The sequence below is a fragment of the Notolepis coatsorum genome, assembly GCF_963971535.1.
Source record: "Notolepis coatsorum genome assembly, chromosome: 3".
Classification (NCBI taxonomy): domain Eukaryota; kingdom Metazoa; phylum Chordata; class Actinopteri; order Aulopiformes; family Paralepididae; genus Notolepis; species Notolepis coatsorum.
Window position 1 is genome coordinate 27,513,038 of NC_140167.1, and position 21,523 is coordinate 27,534,560.

Sequence of the window (21,523 nt, forward strand, 5' to 3'; positions counted from 1 at the left end):
TTACCAATAGGGTCCCGCTGCAGCGCCGGAGAATCCTTTTTGGTAGCTGGAGGCTACTAGAGTACACACAGACAGTGGAGCTGTTTGCAGATAGCGAGCATTTTGACTTGTTGCGTGGTGGCGATGTCTCGCAGATAATACAAGTACAAGTCTAATTATATAATATATATATTTTATATAAAAAAAAAATATATATAAAATAATTTTTAATTTCTTTTTAATCAAAAACGATCGGTATCGGATCGGTATCGGCCGATATGGCTCACGACGATCGGTGGAAAAAAAACGTGATCGGGGCATCCCTAGACTGCATTTAGTTATTTACAACAGCCTCACATTCACACGCCGACAGCCGAGGCAACCATGCAAGGTGCCAACCTGCTCATCGGGATCAGGAACCAGAATTGAACCGGGAATAGGGCTGGGCCTGGGCGATATGGAAAAAAATCATATCGCGATAACGATATGATAATTTTATTTTATTTCTCGATATCGATAATTATCGAATTGTTATAAGTATAAAAAAAATTAAAAAAAAATAAACATTTTTTCAATTTTTTTCAACAACAGATGTATGTTTATTTTGCAGCAATTCTTTGTCATTGCCGCCATCTTTAGTGTTACATCCCCTCACACTCCAGTTCTCAGGCTGCAGCTGGTTTAAAAGCTAAAGTAAACCGGCTTCTCTGCTGGCTGTGGCTCCAGAGGAGTTGAACAGTTCTGGCTCTGCTAGTTTATTTTCGATATTTTGGCGCTTTTTTGGTGGACAAACCACCGCACATGTGCACCGTGACTCGTGACTGGAGTCTAGTTCTGCTCGCACACATAGCCTACTGTGTACAGACGGTTTCAAACTGTATTTTAAATTAGAAAGCAAACAAAATAAATGGACAAGAGAAAAATAAATCTCAATTTGGTCAGTATTGTCATTTGGACAAGCAAAGCCATTACTTTAAGTTGCAGGCAAGAAAGACAAGTCTGTCCACTGTCTCTGGTTTTAAAACTGCCCTGTTGCAGGTAAAAAAAAAATAAAAAAAAAAAAACGATTTTTCGATTTTTTTTTTATTTCGATATTCGATATCGATTATTAAAATATATCGCGATATTTACGGTTATCGTTATATCGCCCAGCCCTAACCGGGAACCTTCCGGTTACCAAACGACTGCTCTACCTCCACTGCCACTGTCGCCCCTAATATTGAATACTTTCAGAACACAGACCCTTGGGGGAATAATTATGCGGTAAGCAACTCCATTAAAGTCTGTATGTTTATAATGGACAGACAGTAGATTCAGCAGTTGTGAAACTAGGAGTTAAAATTGCCGAATGAATGGTCCTCCGCCACGACTGAGATCCTTCAGGTTTGCATGTTTGTATCAAGTCACTAGCCCCAAAACGAGGCTTTGATAGTGGGATGGACACCATCAAAGCCACGCAGCCTGACACGGCTCACCTATGCATTCCTCATCCCGCTGGTAACGGCAGCGTCCATGTAGTTGCTCCGCGGTCACTTTAACCCTTTAATCGCCAAGGACGACTTTAGACGCCATTGCTCGCCATGCTTAATCTGCCAATGACGTCGTACAGCGTCTTTGAGATCAATATTTAAAAAATCTGTCATGGCAATCATATTTCACCCACGGAGACTTGAGACTTGCTGTTGATCTCCTCTCAACTCTCCAACGGTTCAAGACCGCCATCTGGTGGCCGATCGGCGAATCGCCAAAACCGGAAGTGAGCGGCCGGAAGTGGTGCTCACCCATATTTCGGACTCCAGCTTGATACACTGGATAGCGATCCGTTGCCAATAAATCGATAAACAACATGATTTGGACGTATATAGTATTATACAACCTGGAAATGGATCGCATGTATCAACATCCCATAATAGCGATCTTTCTGCTCCACGCTGATCACCCAACGGTCAGAGGAAGCTGCAGTGAGTTTCAGCTTGTTTGATTATTATTATCCATATAAACTGCTCTGATCTATGTATCGCCCATACTACAAATGATTTAACGTCGGCCACGGACTTATAAACCCCCCCCCCCCTCACCAGCAGATGATGAGGCATGACGTTTAGGACCTTGTACAATTGAAATTTTTAATCTGACGTCAATCGGTATCAAACTACATTTGATGATCTAATATATGTATTTATGGCTATAACTCACGTTCTGCAGAAAACGATAAAAACATATTTATACTTTAGACCGTATTTTAGTATGAATATGTGAATGAAAAAGTAGAATGTTGCTACATCCTAAACGATAGATACTTGACGTTGAATGGGCCATAGTAATGTCAATTTAGCAATACAATTTAAAAAAGTTATAGCCCTGCAAAGAAGGGGAACATCTCCATAGACAAATAGAGCTGGCAGAGGATGGTATAAGGATGGATATAAGCGTGGCAGAGAAAGGGTTAAAATAGCCACCGGGCTCCTTCCTACCACGTCTATGGTTGCTGGTAGTGTTACATTTGTAATTAATGTTCCAGGTTGGCCACAATATGAATTCTTGCTAGGCTGATACAAATACTAGCTGGTGACATCGCGCCCCACATACAGGCAAATACAGCAGACCTGAACGGTGAAATCAAGACAGTGTAATGCCACAGATCATCTACACACGTTTCCGATTTGATGCCACAGGCATGCATGTGCTTGTAGTTGTACACGGGGTGAGACCTCACCGGCAAGCTTGTGTCGGTGTAGCATTGTGCAGCAAAGGTTCATGTTGTGGAAAAACTAAACCATCAATCACAAATTACAAAATAAACTAACAGTATATAAGGTAGCAGGAGCACAACAGCAAGTTAAAGCGAGCGGCCACAGAGCAACTGCCATCACCAGTGAGATGACTGAGCAACCGCCACCACCAATGAGACAAGAAAGGATGAGCAAAAATACATGAAAAATGTAGTCAGAAATTACACATTCTAGGTTTTGATTCCTAGTTTTTAATATAATTGAAAAGCCTTTATACGGCTTACGGTCATGTGGACCCCAGGACTGGACATGGGGAGTAGGCGATTCCTTCCTCAGCACATCCTGTACCTTTCAGTCTGACCTACATCTTCCACTGTTCTGAGGTCAGTCAGACCTTACAAATATTGCTTGTTCTGAAGGAATATTCATTCTTGTTAGCAGCTAATGGCAGCACCCAGTGATGCCGGTGGCTTGACAAAGTTGTTATTTATTTTGCATTATCCATCTTTGTATGCAATTATTAATATCCTGGTAGTTTCTAAATACAACAATACTGTCATCAGATGTAACCCATTAAAATTGCATGATCTTATAATAGCTGCAAAAATGACACAATGGAAATTAAATGTATTTTAAATATATGTGATGGAAATAGTGGCCATCTCTGCCTAAAAGTGAGCCAAATCAGTCTGTGGGACTTTTGATATTGTCCATCCAAATAAATAAATCAGTATTAAGTCCCTTTTGGGGCTGTATTGATTCATGGCTAGCCATGATGGGTGATAATAATAACAACGGTTATGGCTTATTTGAATGCAAAGCCAGCCACCATCTGAACATAATGATGAGAAAATGAGAAAAGACTTGTCTAGTAGTCAACAAACAGTACTGTATTTGCAAATCTGGTATGTCATAAATGTATAGATGTAGCAGTACTGTCTAGCTGTATGTCATAATGTTATGTTGAATTGAAAATGGGAGACCCTGATGTAAACAAGACGAAAGTCTTTGTCTGGTCTGCATCCCCTTAACAATTGTGTGTATTGAGCTGTACTGTACCCATTCTGCAATCTGTTAATAAAATGTTCAATCAATCAATCAAAACAGATTACAAATGAGTTGTAGTGTTGCAAAAACAGATGGTTTGTGTTGCTACTGTACGGCCATTTATATACTAGTAGTAGCAAACAATAAACAATAGCTAACAGCATAATATTATTAGCGTTAGTTGCCACTGGTGACCGTAACGTTGTGTGCATCTCGACTATATGGCGCCCAGATCTCGATGCATTGCAACGATTTGTCTTCTAACGTTACAAAGGTTTTGCGCAGCGCATCATGTAACGTTAGTTAGCTACACATTAGCCCGCTAACGTTACATATTATTGTTCAACTAACGACGAGGTTCGCCGGAATAAAGTCAGAGCAACAAGACACATAATGCAGTCAGCAGCCATCATCAGAACTGGGCCTCTAGTTCAGGAGAGCCGGGCTGACGACGAATCAACGCGAATTGAGATATTCGGTTCGTTAGTGCTAACTAGCTAATGTAACGTTTGCTCATTAGTTAGCAAGTTAACGTTACCTAGTATCTATATAGCTAAGCGATATTGTTGTAAAGTTAATAATCACATCATAACCCATCCAGTAAACACCCTGTTCGGCGAACATAAAACCGGTTGTGTGAGAGAAAGAGAATGCGGCCTTGTGTGTTGACGGCCCTCTTCTTGTTGTCTGCTAGCTAAATGCTAATGCTAATGTTAGCTCGGGGCCAACCTTCCAACCTTCTTGTTTTTAACGTTACCACTTTTACATTCCAAATGTAAGCAACTCAAGACAAACCTCGCCGTTAAAATGTTTGACGGCCTCCATGGTGCTGCTGCTGTATTTGGGCTCGCAGTTGGTTGAAATGTTTATATTGTTGTGTTCTCCTCAAGGACCGGCTGAGACGACATGCATGCTGCTCGAGGTGCAGTGAGATGGTGGAGAGACGACTCTGCTGCCAATATGGCGCCGCGCGCACAACCCACTGAAACCAGAGACCAGCGCCCCCCGGTGGCGAGACGAAGGTAGTAGAGACCAGCGCCCCCCAGTGGCGATACCAAGGGCGCTGCAATTTCCTACTTCTCAAGATTCAAGAGGTTTATTTGTCACATAATTATGATACCAGGCAGGCAGGGCATACAGTGAAATGCGGGTGGCCATGCCCGCTTTGATTGTGCAATAATACTAAATAATAAAATAGACATAATAAACAGGTAATCAAATAGACATAAAATAGGCATGATAAAATAGACATGCTAAAGTCCTGAGATATGCAATATACAATGTTAGCTATTGATTGATTGAAAACTTTTATTAACAGATTTCAGAATGGGTACAAACAATACAGTACAGCTCAATACACACAATTGTTAAGGTGATGCAGACCGAAAGACTTTCGTCTTGTTTACATCAGGGTCCCCCATTTTCAATTCATCATAACATATATGACATACACGACATACAGATAGACAGTACTGCTACATCTATACATTTATGACATACCAGATTTACAAATACAGTACCGTTTGTGATACAAAAAGAGTCTAAAAAAGAGAGTATATACATTTGACGTAGAAACTGTACATTGGAGGAGGTTGGCTAGGTGGGGTGGGGGAACTGTACATTGGAGGTGATTTGGTGGGTTGGTAGACAGGGTGGGGGAAACTGTACAAGCAAAACTGTACATTGGAATATCGACAAAACCTTACTTGGTCCCAAGAAGAGGGTCTCGTGTATGGATGGCTACGGATTAAGGCACTGGGTCCTATGTACTGTACACTACTATACAATATACAGTTTTTACTCTATATCCTTATGCTATACTTGCTATTTCTAAACTATACTATACAAGAACCACATCAGTCCTTTCCTTAAAGTGACCTTTATTTTCCTCGTTCCTTTAGTGTCCTTTCCATTTAGTTTAAAGTGACCGTTTGTGTGTGAGCGAATGCAGCATGTGTGTTGTGTACGTGTATGTGTGTGCTCATATGTACTTGTGTGTGGAGAGTTCAGTGTTGAATGTTCTGATGGCCTGGGGGAAGAAGCTTCTGTAAAAAGAAAAAAAAGGTACTGCAAGTCATAAAAAGCACAGTACATTTAGCTAATTTAATAATTTGACGTAACGCTAGTCTGAGAACAACCAAATCGAGTCCATTTGATTATAATAAAACAATAAAGATATGAGACAAAATCATTAAACAGGACTCATCTCATTGTTGTATTACTTTATTAACCAACGTACAGGCACATTGACTTGACACGTAGAAACATAAATGACAATAGAACTCACACTTTTACCTCTATGTACATTTATTTACAGTGAACAGTTGGCCTATACTACAAAAGAAATGTCACAAATAACAAGGTGTAAATCCGTCAAACAAGAAAAATAACTACACGTCTTTGTGTCTAGTTCTGGGCTTCCCTCATAACTTGCTTGACCCGACTTCTGATCAGCCCACCATCATCCACCAAGGTGGATAACCCCCTTCAACATCATCCGTTTTCAAGAAGACATGGTCAACTGTTTGAAGGGCCCTTCACTACTCTGAGCAGCAGAGGTGGCATTGTCTCTTGTGTGGGTAGTAGCCATCACATCCCTCATCATCCTGTTTTGGGGTAGAGGGTCTGGCACCTCACGGAAAGGGCAGGGACATGCTGCCTGCCACTGCCACACCCTCCTGGTGCTAGAAGTTCAATACTGTAATTAGTAATATAATCCTTTTTCTCAGCTTTGTTGAAGGATATCAAATTAAAACAAAATTTTATAAATACCCCAAATACAGTGTTCATTATAGGCTGTCGTGCTTAAGACTCCTCGGGGGGCCCCCTTCTGGAAATATGTTTTTTTATTTTATTTTTTTAAATACGGTAGGTGACATAATTCCATAAAAATATTTATCATTTTACTCCTTCAGAGCCATACTTTACTTTGAGAACCACTATACGACACACGCATCATCTTCCACTTAATGACGGAGAAACCATTTGTATAAAAAACAAAACTATGAACGAAACATTTATTGTAGTATGGCTCTGGCATTCAGTCTGGAAATTCCGAATGAGAAATATCACAACATGAATATTTACAAACAATTTCTAGGCAAAAATGTCACACACCAATGATGCTTTCACACATTTTCTGAAAGCACAGCTGAACAGGCAGTAATAGTGCATGGCACCAATATAAGTTAAAAAAAAAAACATGTTCACTACTTATTAAATGACACGTTAAACATAATCTTTTTTTAAATTGAGTGTTTCCGGGCAGAGAAATGTGTTTGCATTGTGCAAATGTCTTCATGGATCCATCCACTTGTTGGGTAGCACTTAATGTCCATTGAATGTCTGATGTATGAACAGTGTTTTGTGTGTGTGTGTGTGTGTGTGTGTGTGTGTGTGTGTGTGTGTGTGTGTGTGTGTGTGTGTGTGTGTGTGTGTGTGTGTGTGTGTGTGTGTGTGTGTGTGTGTGTGTGTGTGTGTGTGTGTGTGTGTGTGTGTGTGTGTGTGTGTGTGTGTGTGTGTGTGTGTGTGTGTGTGTGTGTGTGTGTGTGTGTGTGTGTGTGTGTGTGTGTGTGTGTGTGTGTGTGTGTGTGTGTGTGTGTGTGTGTGTGTGTGTGTGTGTGTGTGTGTGTGTGTGTGTGTGTGTGTGTGTGTGTGTGTGTGTGTGTGTGTGTGTGTGTGTGTGTGTGTGTGTGTGTGTGTGTGTGTGTGTGTGTGTGTGTGTGTGTGTGTGTGTGTGTGTGTGTGTGTGTGTGTGTGTGTGTGTGTGTGTGTGTGTGTGTGTGTGTGTGTGTGTGTGTGTGTGTGTGTGTGTGTGTGTGTGTGTGTGTGTGTGTGTGTGTGTGTGTGTGTGTGTGTGTGTGTGTGTGTGTGTGTGTGTGTGTGTGTGTGTGTGTGTGTGTGTGTGTGTGTGTGTGTGTGTGTGTGTGTGTGTGTGTGTGTGTGTGTGTGTGTGTGTGTGTGTGTGTGTGTGTGTGTGTGTGTGTGTGTGTGTGTGTGTGTGTGTGTGTGTGTGTGTGTGCCACATACATGCATGTGAAGTCCTTAGTCCAGGCTTACAATTCACAGTATATCCAGAACACAGTCCTGTGGAGTCTTTATAAACTAGTCTCTACCACTGGAGCAGCGATGGCTGCGGCTGCTGTCGTCTCCTGCTCTGCTGCCCCCTGCTGGCCATTTCTGAGACAGATCTCCTGTAGCAGGGGTGAGTTGGCGTCCTTCCACTGTTTGAATCGGTCAGAGTTGAGCCCCGGGTCTGACAGTACCTGCTCTATGGCCTGCAGGTCTGTCTCTTTAGACTGGACCAAAGGAGACCAGAGAGAGAAGGAGACCAGAGAGAAGAGATGAGTGTGAGAAAATAAATAAAACCTTTCTTGTCCCCCCCCCCACTCTGTCCTTAGTAGGTTATATATTCATTGTAGGCTACTTTTTATTTTTAGCTACTTATTCTCAGGAGTCTTGGGCATTGTTGATATACCCTCAGCATTCCTCATTTTGCCTTCTTGCTATGTTGTTGGCACAAGAATGTGAACTAATTCTACCTTTGCACTCGTTCTAAAATTGCCTGCTATAAATACGTAAAAGGCCGACATGAAGGTAACCACAAAGTGCAACAACTCAAAAACAAACAAACATCTCCCAGAACTAATTGGGTTTTTGTTACCTCTACTTTGATGACGGATTATATATGGACCAAACATTTAGTGATGGAAAAATATACACACATAAGAATTTACGAAGCAGATCTTCTACCTTTAGCGTGCTATTGAGGGCCCTGATGAGGTGCAGCTTGTTGTTGACGGTCTGGTTTTTACAGCGTTTTATAAAGGAGGCCCTGAAGTCCCTCTTGGTGGATGGCTTACGGTCCCCTATCGGCGAGAGGCTGGCCTGCTTCAGCCGGATGTAGAGCTTCTCCATCTCATCTGAGCTGCTGTCTTGGTCTCCTATGAGAAAAGAAGACACGGTTATAATTGTAACTTCACCAGACGTGCTATACCCGTGCTACTCAAGCTGTTCCGAGACTGTACTGACACACTGTATTGGTTCCACAAAACCAAAAGGCAAGGCTCATTTTATTTATATAGCACATTTCATACACAGGCAATTCATAGTGCTTCACATAAAATGTATACAAAGGAAAGAGCATAAAAAAGATTAAAGAGCATTTTAGAGTCAATAGAGTTAAAAGTGGTTAAGTGGTATTTTTCTGTTTGTTCAAATAAGTGGCCTACATGTTAAAATAATAGCTCTACACTCCCGACAGCCATCATTGATATCGAGTGTTTGGTCAGTAACATGGGTCTCCCAGTCCCTCCTGCTCTGCAGTAAACAGAACATTTAATCTTCTGAAAGTTCCCACTTTATTCAATCAGGAGAGAGAACTAAAAACAAGTTTAAAGCAAATATGTGCTTGAGTTGAAACTAGTAAAATAATATGCAAGTGCAGTAAGCTAATTTGGCTTCATAAGATTAACTGAAATAAGTGTTAAAAAAAAAAGTAAAACCCATGTTACTGACCAAACACACTATATCAGTGATGGCTCTTGGAATGTAGAGCTATTTAAAACGTACAGCATCTTTAGCAAAGGCGGAAAATGACGTTTTTTAAAACAAATCTAAGATTTATTTGAGTGTTTTTACAGCTTCCACTTTATGGCCATACAAGACCGACAGAGAGGGAGAACGAGAAAAAAAGTGGGGAGGACATGCGACAAATGATCCCCCGGGAGTAAGAGGCGAACCCGGGACGGCCGCGTAGGTGTGCGAGGCACTATGCGGTGCGCCACGAGGGTGCCCGAACATGACGTTTTTTAACATATTTTTGAGTTGGGGCTGATCCAAGATCAGTGTCGCCTACACAGTACATCTCTCCACCAAATACCTCCATGACAAATTCCAACAGTAGGACAATTGACCCATCTGAAACTCTGCCCTCTTTTCTTGATCCTCCAATCACAACGGTTGCTTTCCTCAGACCAACAAAGTGCCTTGTGTGTGACATACATGAGCCAGGCGTGGCCATCAAACAGACAAGGGTCTGGCAAAGCAACATAAAAGGATCGAAATAAAAGAGGGCAGAGTGCGAGTTCATTATGACACAACCTAAGAAACAAGTCGGGGGGAAAAAACAGGATCTTCTGGTATTTTGGTCCGTCTTACGTAAAGCCTGACAAGCTCTGAGCCAGGATGCGTAGGCGCTAGGCAGAGGCCAGCAGACTTTCCTTCAAGTGCTGCTATTTTACCATCAGGCTGGATGTGTTGGCTAATACAGACGCAAGATGGCGTTACACAAGAACACAGAAACGGGAAGCGTGCTCTCTACACATGTCTTTATACCAGAACTCTTTGCTTAATACAGGTGGAAATTGTGGAGGGAAGTGGGGAAAAAAAGGTTCAGCAATTTCCTTGATGTCAGAGAAAATGTAATCTATGACCAGAAGCCATAGTCAACTAGCCATATTTGACTCATATTATACTGACATTGAAAGTAAAGATGTGTTTATGCTTGTCTAAGTGTATGTCTTGTACTGAACTTGGACGTCAATGTTAGTTCCTGTGTACCATGTGTATCAGTCTGCAGTGGGAACATTTGTTGCGTTATGTATATCTATCAGCACCAAATGACGTTGCACGTTCACTGTACAAATGCACTAAAAAGAGATAGATTCAAACAAAATTAAACAATCAGGTTATCAAAAAAAAATCCACATGATTCACTCAACCCTGCACCATTCATAGTAGTAGAAACTACACCAATGCTGAGCAGCCTCACCTTCATCAGCTGCACCTGGAGCAGACCCCTGTGTTTGGCCCTCAGCAGTGGGGTGTTCTTCCCTCGCTCCGGTCTCCTGGGAGTCTTGGGGCACCTGAGGGTCTCCTGAGGGCTCCTGTAGGAGAGTCTCCTCTAGGAGGGTCTCCTCTTCTACTTCTACCTCCTCCTCCTCCTCTTCTTGCGGTGGTTGATGATGCGTGTGCACCTGCACTGAGCACACCACGGTCGTCTCCCCAGCAGCGGGAGAGGCCTGCGAGACCAGGTCCAACCAGGACTGCCGGTGCTTGGCCAGCGAGGAGGCGGAGCCCTGTGATGTCATGGTGCTGACGGGCGATGGGAGGGAGCCGTTGGCTTCACTGGGGAGCAGGGTGGAGTAAGGCGGAGGAAGGGCGCCCTGGGAGAAACAAACACATGCGGTCAAAACAAGCGGAGAGCCGTCGGAGGAAAGGCAAGCAGAAGTGGAATCGTCAATACAAGCCCTTCTGGTCGGGCACGGCCAGTGGAGCGAGATCTTGTGTGTGAACAGGAAATATAAGGCTACAGTCTCATAACTAGAGCAGCCCACAAAGTTTTTTTTTTTGATCCACTTTTTCTCCCATTTTTCTCCCATCCCAATTTTCATATCGTCCAATTCAACCCTCCCCTGTCTCAAACGTTGTTTCTTGCCTCCCACAAGCCAGCTGCAATGTGGACTAAGTCATACATAGCACGAGTCCCCTCCGATACTCGAGGTAACAGCCGTCGCATCTTTTTACCTGCGCGGCTCGATCTTTCAGCGTCGGGGGTCTGGGCTTTGGAGGGGCCCCGCCCCCGTCGCTTCTTGATTCTACTGCGCAGGCGCACCAACCGACCCTGTAGGAGTCGCTGTCCACAACGCCCGATCCCCACCCTTCAGTTTCCCTCCCCGTAATACGGCCAATGTGTATTACTGTGGACGACCAGCTAAACTGAAAGCAATGTGGAGAGCGGGGCTCGAACAGGAGGCATCCTGTTCGAGCCTAGTCTCCAGCATTCGTTGCGAGCGCCTTGCCCACTGCGCCACGTAGCCGCCCTAGCAGCCCACAAAGTGATCTTGCTTGAAGAATCTTCTTTTTCTCTCATCCTCCTCGTTTGCAGCAAAAGATATATAGTACAGCTTTGAGACAAGATGAACGTTATGATTGTCACAATGATACACAACGTAGACAGGTGCTAACTGAAGTGCATTTTGGAAGCTATTAGGTAGCGCAATTTTATTAAAAAAGAATTCTGTCAAGGCAATGGATGGAACTAAAATTGCCAGAGATAAAATCACCCTTCACTACTGTGGAGACGGACAAAAAAAAAGATTCCAGTAATGGCTGCGTTTTCCATTAAGTCCCATGGCAGCCCTCTGAATAGTGTCACTGTTGCTCTAGCATTGCCCAATAGGGTTAGGTGGTGCCCTTGGTACCAACACGTCTCCTAATGACTGACCTGATGCCCACCGTCAGGAGGATCCCTCATGTCCGCAGCATCCTGGATACCCTGTTCAGAGTATGGGGGAGGAGGCAAATCTGTGGTCTCAGCCTCTTCATGGTCACTGGCTTCACTGTAACACTCTAGACACACACACACACAGACAGTCAGAATCCCTAGGGAACAAACAACCTCAGATTCTAAGGAATAATCAAGCAAGTTTCTGAGTATTCACCGCAAGTGAGCACAGCTAAAAATACATAGTTCCTGATCATCATGAGTGCTTACCAGCCACAGTGCTGTTCTCTGTCGGCTCATACTGGATGGAAGCCAGTCCAAGTTTATTCAGCCAACTAAAACAAAAACAGAATATAGATTAACTCTGGCTGTATTAACACATTGCTGATGATATAAGACAAAGATGCAATAGCTTGTACTGACTTGAGAAAACTATACATCTATACATATTATACTGCAGTGGTTCTCAACGTGGCGTCCCCCAGGGGTCCTTGACGGGGTTCCCCAGTTTAAATGTAACAACCACTATTCTGCTCATAGGTTTCAGCGTCCGCTGGCCTGACGTGTAACAGAGAGGTCCTCGACACCAAAAAGGTTTGAGAACCACTTCATTATAGCGACAGAAGTCACAGACAGGTGAAAGTCACCACTTTTTCACACTCTCTTCACACTGCTTGCGTCGATCTCGAGATAGCGATAGAGGAGAGCGATGTTGGTGCTTTTTGTCACCGCTGAACTATTCACTCTGGTCCTGAGGACCGCCTGGGTCGCATCATGTGACTTACATGTTCATATCCCTGTTGCTCTCGGCGGCGAAGTAAAACATCATGACTTGCGGGTGACAGGCTTTGATAGCGCTGCATGGGGGAGAGAGAACGGGGTGAGGATTAGCCTGGGGCGGTGGTGTTCGAGCATACAGTAGGGTTCATACAGCTTGAGGTTTGTCAACTAAAGCAAGCTTTAAAAGACAACTGAAACAACATCTAACAGCCCTACGCCTGTAAACACATTCTGTACATTTAGACATATACATACACACACAGTTACTTTTATTTTCATTTTATTTTTAGTGACAGGAATATTAGTAGTCTATAATAGGTAAGAGTTTACAGTATATGTATAGTATGTACTGTATATGGTTTCTCACTGCTTGTGAATGGAGTGCATATTAAATTAATATATACTGTTATGTAATGTATATTGTACTATGGATTCCATATGATTAGGAATGCGGTATGTATAGTAATATGTTTGAGAAAGTATATCGTCACTTTCTGATTTGTCACTTGGTTGCTTGTCTGTAAATGTCTTATCTGTTGTCATATGTTATGTGTGGACCCCAGGAAGAGTAGCTGATGTTTTGCATGAGCTAATAGGGATCCTAGTAAAATCATAAATCAGCAGCCCTTGAAGGAATCAGTCAAATGTCCGTTAAACCACATACATTTTTTCTTTCCATATTCTACGTCATATTACTGTACAGTGTACTACAAATTCATTTTCACTTTGTGTTTACAGTAGCTTACCATTCCGCAGTGCCGAGAACTGTCGTAAAAGGCCATGTACTCAGGAAGTCATTGCTTACTTCATACACAAACTTCTATACTTCCTGTGGCGTGAGTCTCTATCTCTCTCTCTCTATCTCTCTCTCTCTCTCTCTCTGAAAATAGCAGCCTACCGTTTGTAATTCAAGCAAGCGGTCAGTTATTATGAAATAAAGCGCCTATTGATTTTTGCTGGAGAGTGGAAAGTGACAGATTTGGGGGCGGGACAATGGGCTTACTGTTTTTTCTTGCACTCCAAGGCTCTGTCAATCATGAAATCGGTGAGGTTGATGTACCCTTCAGCCTTCTCTGCCTGAAACACCAATTGGACAAAAATAAGGTTGGAAAACAACAACAACACCAACACATTGATGTGAGTTGGAACTCCCAACAGCAGCAATGTGTAAAATGTATCAAAAGTGTTGTCTGCCTATTCAACCAATTTAAAATGACAGTGCTGTGAACTCATACTGTGGTGTTGTAGTTTTAATTGCATATTAAATTACAACAATATTTATATACCTACAACACGTTTAAAGTGTTATCAAATCAATCTAATCAAACTGGGGTCGTAATGCAAGATTTTATAGGGTGCGTCAAATCTTTGCCCAAATCAAACGTCAACCAAATTGTATCATAATACCTGTTAACAACAACAACAACAAAAACTCAAAGGATTGCAATAGGTCTCTAGACCATTTCTTTGAAATTGCTACTGCCTTTGAGACGTCAACATGCGGCAGATGTGGGTTATCTCAGTAATGTCATCATGCCAGTAGGTCATGGCTGTCCGTTTCAACAGTACCTGAAACTGACAGGCCATTAGCGACACAGAGACGCAGGAATGAGCGATCCGCAGGCAGACAGCCTGTGGTTGTGATGAGCGTGACTCATCGACGAGACTTCAAACCCCACCACCCACCCACCCACCCTATGCCTAGCATGCATCTGTAATTCAGTAGCAACACTGAATGTGCCAAGCAAACATTTCATTCATGTTGGTTACTTACTTTTTCCCAATAGGGGATTTTTTGGCCCTTGTGAACCAAAGAGTTCTATTATATATTCTACTATTAACCGATTGGCATTTTTCAGTGTTTGTGGATACATTTGGTAAAAAGCCTTCTTTTCTCATATTAAAAGTGAGATTTTTTTACAAGATGATTTACAATAAAAAAAAGTTTATTATTGAATAAACCATACAATTCCAAACCATACAATTCCATTTTGTCATCTATTCTCAGGACCATTGTTTGCATCCGTCCATAATCCCAATTTAACAGAATAAATATGAATATGAATCATATGCATTATTATTATGAATTTGAATGAATATATTTGTTTTATGTTGACCCAAAAGCCCCTATTAATTTTCTATCCTTCCCTGTTTTTTTTTTTTTTTTCTGATTTAGAATCTTGGGGGATTTCCTGAGGTTTAAACTGGGATAAACTGACCCGATTGTACTGAAATGAACCAGAATGGAATGGGATCAGACCGGACCAAAATGAGATCAATCTGAATTGAACGAACGAAGTGACCTTTCTATAGGACGCTTTTCTGGCACTAGGGACAACAAAATACATGGGGTCGACCGCATAGTGGGAATCGAACCCCTAACCCTGGCAGTGTTTTAGTGCCATGCTCCCGAGCACCAACCACTTTCCAATGAAGTCCCAGAGACCTTGAAATGGAGTGGAATGAAGTGACGTTACGGAGACTCACCAGCGGGTTGGTGTACCAATACAGAGACGTCTTCTTGAGGACGAACCAGTACTTCTTCCATTTGATGCCCAGGAAACCCGTCCCCTCCTTCTTCCTGTACAGCCAGCCGTGTTGGTCCGGCTCGCCCAACTCTTTGACCGAGATTCTCCTTCTACTCATTGTCACATTACCTGGACACACACACACACACACACACAACATGCATTACATTTAGTCATTTAGCTGACGCTTTTATCCAAAGTGACTTACAAGTAGGATTGTACGATACACCGAAGTATTGCGATACCCATTCTGTTAAAAACGGTCCAATAATTTTTTTAATTAGTAATAGTATGGATACTTTTAGAATAGCGTGCGTGCGTGTGTGAGAGCGCACGCTTTGCGTAGTTTACAAACAATTTACCATGTTCTGTCACCTGATATTATATTCCATAAATTTTCCTGATATTTTAGATTTTTGCCATAGTAACATTTTAGAACCGGTATCGTGATACTTAGGCTGGTATCGGTATCAATGTCAAAATGTTGGTATCGTGACAACACTACTTTCACCCGTCTGTGTGACTTCTGTCGCTATAATGAACTACCAAGTTCTGTACAACAAGTCAGCAGGAGGGGTACAACTCTGGCAGCTAAGTAACATTGTTCGTCAAACAGTGTTGAACTTGGATGCTACAGTCTTGAGTGCACAGTAGTATAGACAGATTCGCATAGTAGGTAATAAAATAGGCAAAGAAGATTAATTAGTATAAGTAAGTGCATGATAGTAAAAGACAGTACGAAGGGTAATCGTTTTAGTTTTTTTCTTCATTTCAGATAGTGATCGAAGAAGTGTGTTTTTAGTCGACCGCGGAAAATTGGACGGGTTTTGGCATGTGTGAATGAACGGCACACAAGAGAATCAAGTTTGAAGGTACGTAAAGGATCTATCGTGTAAAATTTAAGTTACATTGGAAACGTGGCACAACGCATCCATCTAGGATCTCTGTAAAAAAGAAGACTAGTCATCCGAGTCAGATGCCGTCAGCAGCATGCCATCTGTGCCATCGTTATACAAATTAAATTAATCTAAAGCTACTACACGCCCCCCCCCCTGGAAGAAACTGTGACGAGTGATCAGAGCTAGACACCCACTGATGTGGATAAACCTACATGCTGCGGAGTCTTGCCCCTAAGTTCAACCTACCTGCTTCAGAAATGTATCACCAGGCAAACATATTATAATTCCTCAGCAAGATAAAATAATGCAATCGCAGCGTGATCCTACACTAAAGTATGTATATCATATTATATATATTATATACAGTATAATAGTTGAACACTATTTAGTTAAGCATGCAAACACACAACCATGCCAATAAACGGAGAGCTAAAAAGATACCGCAATCTAACCAAAACTAACTGAGCATTGTCCAAGGCATCTCCGCCAAAAGCCCTTTATACACCCTAATTGCCATTTCACACACGCCCCACGGTGGGTCCAGATTACAGTGGAGGGCACAGACAGAGACAGTGGAGGACAGAGACAGTGGAGGGCACAGACAGACAGTGGAGGACAGAGACAGTGGAGGGCACAGAGACAGTGGAGGGCACAGACAGAGACAGTGGAGGACAGAGACAGTGGAGGGCACAGAGACAGTGGAGGGCACAGACAGAGACAGTGGAGGGCACAGAGACAGTGGAGGGCACAGACAGAGACAGTGGAGGGCACAGACAGAGACAGTGGAGGGCACATACAGAGACAGTGGAGGACACAGACAGTGGAGGGCACAGAGACAGTGGAGGGCACAGACAGAGACAGTGGAGGGCACAGAGAGACAATGGAGGACACAGACAGAGACAGTGGAGGGCACAGACAGAGACAGTGGAAGACAGAGACAGTGGAGGGCACAGACAGAGACAGTGGAGGATACAGACAGAGACAGTGGAGGACAGAGACAGAGACAGTGGAGGGCACAGACAGAGACAGTGGAGGGCACAGACAGACAGTGGAGGGCACAGACAGAGACAGTGGAGGACACAGACAGAGACAGTGGAGGACAGAGACAGAGACAGTGGAGGGCACAGACAGAGACAGTGGAGGGCACAGACAGACAGTGGAGGGCACAGACAGAGACAGTGGAGGATACAGACAGAGACAGTGGAGGGCACAGACAGAGACAGTGGAGGACAGATACAGAGACAGTGGAGGACAGAGACAGTGGAGGGCACAGACAGACAGTGGAGGACAGAGACAGAGACAGTGGAGGACAGAGACAGTGGAGGGCACAGACAGACAGTGGAGGACAGAGACAGAGACAGTGGAGGACAGAGACAGTGGAGGGCACAGACAGACAGTGGAGGACACAGACAGAGACAGTGGAGGATACAGACAGAGACAGTGGAGGGCACAGACAGACAGTGGAGGATACAGACAGAGACAGTGGAGGGCACAGACAGACAGTGGAGGATACAGACAGAGACAGTGGAGGGCACAGACAGAGACAGTGGAGGGCACAGACAGAGACAGTGGAGGGCACAGACAGAGACAGTGGAGGGCACAGACAGACAGTGGAGGATACAGACAGAGACAGTGGAGGGCACAGACAAAGACAGGGAATGGCACGGCAGAGGCGCAGCAGCTTACCTCCTCGAGTCTTCTTCCTGGACTTGTGTCTTAGGGAAACCTGCGAGGGCCGGAGAGGAGAGACGAATCAGAGAGTGTAGAATTGACAGCACAGGGCACCCAAGTGGCGACCCATGTAACGCGCTGCGTTGCGAAGCGGCCGACCCGGGTTCGATTCCCGGACCCGCCGTCCTTTGCCGAATGTCTTCCCCCCGCTCTGTCTCCCGTTCCCCCCCTCTCTCTCTCTCTCTCTCTACCGGACTGCCCGGTAGTACAAATTCATTTAAAAAAAATCTACCAAAAACATAATAAGCACAGTGAAAATTGTTCATGAGTGTGACACTGAACATTCTGTAGATCTGTCGATTGAATGTGAAACCTCATGAAAAATAAAAAGATTTAAAACAAAAACATAATAAAAAAAATAAAAAAGAATTGACAACACAGAGCGAAAGAGTCGGCGCCGCAGAGCATGAGAAGAAGACAACAGAAGTCTCACACACAACATCCTGTTTCTCACCCCAAGTGTCACATGCATTCGCTCTCTCTCTCTCTCTCTCTCTCTCTCTCTCTCTCTCTCTTTCTGTCTCTCTCTCTCATGCAATACCCCTCTGTCCAACATCCTCCACACACACGCACGCGTGCTCTCCCCTTCACCTAACTTAACTGATGAAAACGTTTAGGTAACAACCAAATTGAAGTCGACAAACGTCAGCAGCGCACCAACTAGTGACGTCCGCTAGTTTGAAGCCAGACTATGAATATTTCACTCTGTCCTCCTGGTCAAATAGGAGAAGCAGAAGTTGCAGCTCCTTTGTAAAGAGGTGATGTCACATTCACGGTTCCAGGGGCATTTTACGGCTTGTGTGTGGCAAAACCAAACAAGTTCTGCCGTAGCCCTTTCACTACCACACTATTAAAAGGGTTAACCCTTTCACTGTGACAATACAGAAGGTTAACCCTTTCACTACCATACGACAAATGGTTAACCCTTTCACAACCACACTACAGCGGGTTAACCTTTCACTACCACACTACAGACTGTTAATCTGTAGTGTCGTAGTGAAAGGTTAACCTTCTGTAGTGTGGTAGTAATATAATAATAATAATAATAATAATAATAATAATAATAATAATAATAATAATAATAATAATAATAATAATAATAATAATAATAATAAACTTTATTTGTATAGCACCTTTCATACAGAAACTGCAGCTCAAAGTGCTTCACAACAGAAAAACAGGCATAAAATGAGCACATAAAGTGCAGACATATAAAATCAGTTTTTCACATTAGGATCTAACATCCCAACAGGCCACCTTGTTTATGGTTTGATTCAGTTTTAAATAGACAATAATAAAAAGAGTAAGATAAAATAGTAAAATAGTGCAGTGCAATAAAATAGTAGAATAGGTTAATCTTTTTTTTTACAGTGCAATAAAATAGTTCTGGATTACTGTTCAACAGTTCAAAGTCGTCTTTACCTGCTCTGTTTGGTATCCAGTTTAAAACTTGACAGTCTTCCCTCCTGTTTTATACCGACTTTGACCCTTCGAACCTCCCACTCAGGGCAAACCTCCCTCTCAGGGCGCAGTTCTAGGCCTGAGTCCTACACAGTTTTAAAGCCCAACAGTCTCTTGTTTGATACCCACAGTTTAATACCTGGTAGTGAAAGGGTTAATAAAGGTAGTGCATTATAGAATCAAGACTGTCGTGCACATGTCCTAATACTAACCTACACTGTAGCACTCAACACTTTGATGAACATTGTTACTCAGCTGATAAGAGTTGTGCCCTTCCTGATGACTTGTCGTACAGAACTTGTAAGTAGCTTTGGATAAAAGCGTCAGCTAAATGACTAAATGTAAATGTAAATGTAAGACGACACTTACAGGGTTGTAGTCATCGGCGGCCATGGAGGAAGCCAGCGATATGGGGAAGGCAGCCTGCCGAGGGAGATGGAAAAACACAGCTTATCCATCGGTGCTCTAGCAATAATTACTACCCAGTACCCACGTATGGGTCGTCCCCAGCATGCTGACAGGAAGTGATGTCACAGAAAGCACTGTACTTGTGGTTTCTCAAATTTATTTATTTCCCCCCTCCCATCCTTCCTTTTATGACCCCCCCCCCCCCCCCATTATGACTTTTGCCCAAAACAATTCCAGGAATTGTCAAGACTTCAAAAGGGAAACAAAAACACACTGTCTCCTTTCAAGAAAGGAATCATATGAGTTGAGTCAGCTCAGAATTTCAAAAGATCCATAATATAAAGTGCATGGATCTCTTACTCACAACTCCAATTTCACAATGACGGACATCGCGACTCAACTTTACCCTGTGACCTACAGATCATCTAAACTAGGAAATAGGAAGTTTAAATAAACTTGGAAGTAAACAAATATAAGTATGTGCTTGTTGCTCTGGAACCCTTGCCCACTTTTGTGTATTGTCTATAAGTATTGATATTTGAATAGTGAAATTACATTTCCAGAATTGACATCGACTCTGTCCTTGACCTCAGGGGCGGAGCTTCCTATAGGCGACATAGGCAGTTGCCTAGAGCCAAAAACTGCGCCCAGCAAAAAAAAAATATATATATATTATTGTTCTTTTTTTTCCAAACAGTTTTAGCGCCCCCCCTCTATATCTGCAACAAATATTTTGACATTTAAAAAAAAAAAAACATAAAGGGTAAATTAGCCTCTTTAGTGTACACTTTACATTTATTCTTAGCTCTTGTTTGTAATAAATAGATGCGAGTGATATTGAGAAATCCAGTTTGACATTATTGACCAACTTCCTCTGTGTGCTTCAGTTCCTTATTCCTATAGGCAGTCAGAAAATATATATATGCTGCTGTTGAAAAGCTCACCATTGAATACAGACACTATTATGTATTAATGTCCCCCCAAAAAAAGAAGGATATTCTTAAATGTGATCACAGATTAACACTAGAGAAAACACTCTCACTAAGATCCTATTTCACAAAGACTCGGGAGATCTTCACCATCATGTACCACCTCCTCGCACGGTTCCACATAACCAGGTTAAAAAACCCTATCTGGAGGTCAGCACCTCCATGGCACAGGTGGCCTGTTTCACTCATAACCACGGGGTCGCGGGTTCAAGTCCTGCTCCAGTTGTTCATGTTCAATCACCCACTAGAATTCTGAATCACACAGTCTAGTATTATGCTTAATCTGTAAACATCCCTTTAGGAGAGTAGACAAAGTACAAGAGACAGATCTCAAATCCTACCTGTTTCTCTCAGCGCATATGGATCAAACGTCAGTCAAATACACTTCAGTAGAGTAACCGCACCATACAGCACCGCTAGACCTCATCAAGCTGTAACCGCTGTCGACAAAGGGCATCACAGCTAACTCTTGTCTTACTCAACAGATGCATCTCTTGTTATCACGTTTCCGCCCGTCTTACTGAGTGAGTCGTGAGCGCCACACAAACCACATGGAGTGAGTGAGTGTGTGTGTGTGTGTGTGTGTAACTGTGTTTAATAAAGGGTGGTAGCGGTCAGCCTGTAAATCTGCTCACCACCACCACAGATGAACTATTTTCAACTGTCTGTTTGAAATCAGATGGAACATACCATGAGCATATTATTAATAATAATTATTATTATTATTATTATTATTACAGTT

The 21,523-nt window shown here is 42.9% G+C and overlaps 2 protein-coding genes across 3 annotated transcripts in view; both read right to left on the reverse strand.

Annotated features, from left to right (window-relative positions):
* scaf8 (SR-related CTD-associated factor 8) overlaps positions 1-4,685 on the reverse strand; it is a 111,272-nt gene extending 106,587 nt beyond the window's left edge. Inside the window, exon 1 of the mRNA XM_084311577.1 lies at positions 4,554-4,685. Within this exon, the coding sequence (XP_084167703.1) occupies positions 4,554-4,583 (30 nt within the window). The 5' untranslated portion in view covers positions 4,584-4,685. The remainder of the gene's footprint in view (positions 1-4,553) is intronic.
* A 2,968-nt stretch (positions 4,686-7,653) lies between these two features.
* LOC311225403 (connector enhancer of kinase suppressor of ras 3-like) overlaps positions 7,654-21,523 on the reverse strand; it is a 77,081-nt gene continuing 63,211 nt past the window's right edge. The window contains exons 16-25 of one of the 2 annotated variants that reach the window (XM_084310673.1): positions 19,754-19,807; positions 17,879-17,918; positions 15,253-15,422; positions 13,769-13,842; positions 12,771-12,842; positions 12,256-12,320; positions 11,986-12,110; positions 10,531-10,924; positions 8,511-8,701; positions 7,654-8,056 (exon numbers count right to left, since the gene is read on the reverse strand). In XM_084310673.1, the coding sequence (XP_084166799.1) occupies positions 7,856-8,056; positions 8,511-8,701; positions 10,531-10,924; positions 11,986-12,110; positions 12,256-12,320; positions 12,771-12,842; positions 13,769-13,842; positions 15,253-15,422; positions 17,879-17,918; positions 19,754-19,807 (1,386 nt within the window). In that variant the 3' untranslated portion in view covers positions 7,654-7,855. The remainder of the gene's footprint in view (positions 8,057-8,510; positions 8,702-10,530; positions 10,925-11,985; positions 12,111-12,255; positions 12,321-12,770; positions 12,843-13,768; positions 13,843-15,252; positions 15,423-17,878; positions 17,919-19,753; positions 19,808-21,523) is intronic. The other variant, XM_084310674.1, reaches the window with a different exon arrangement.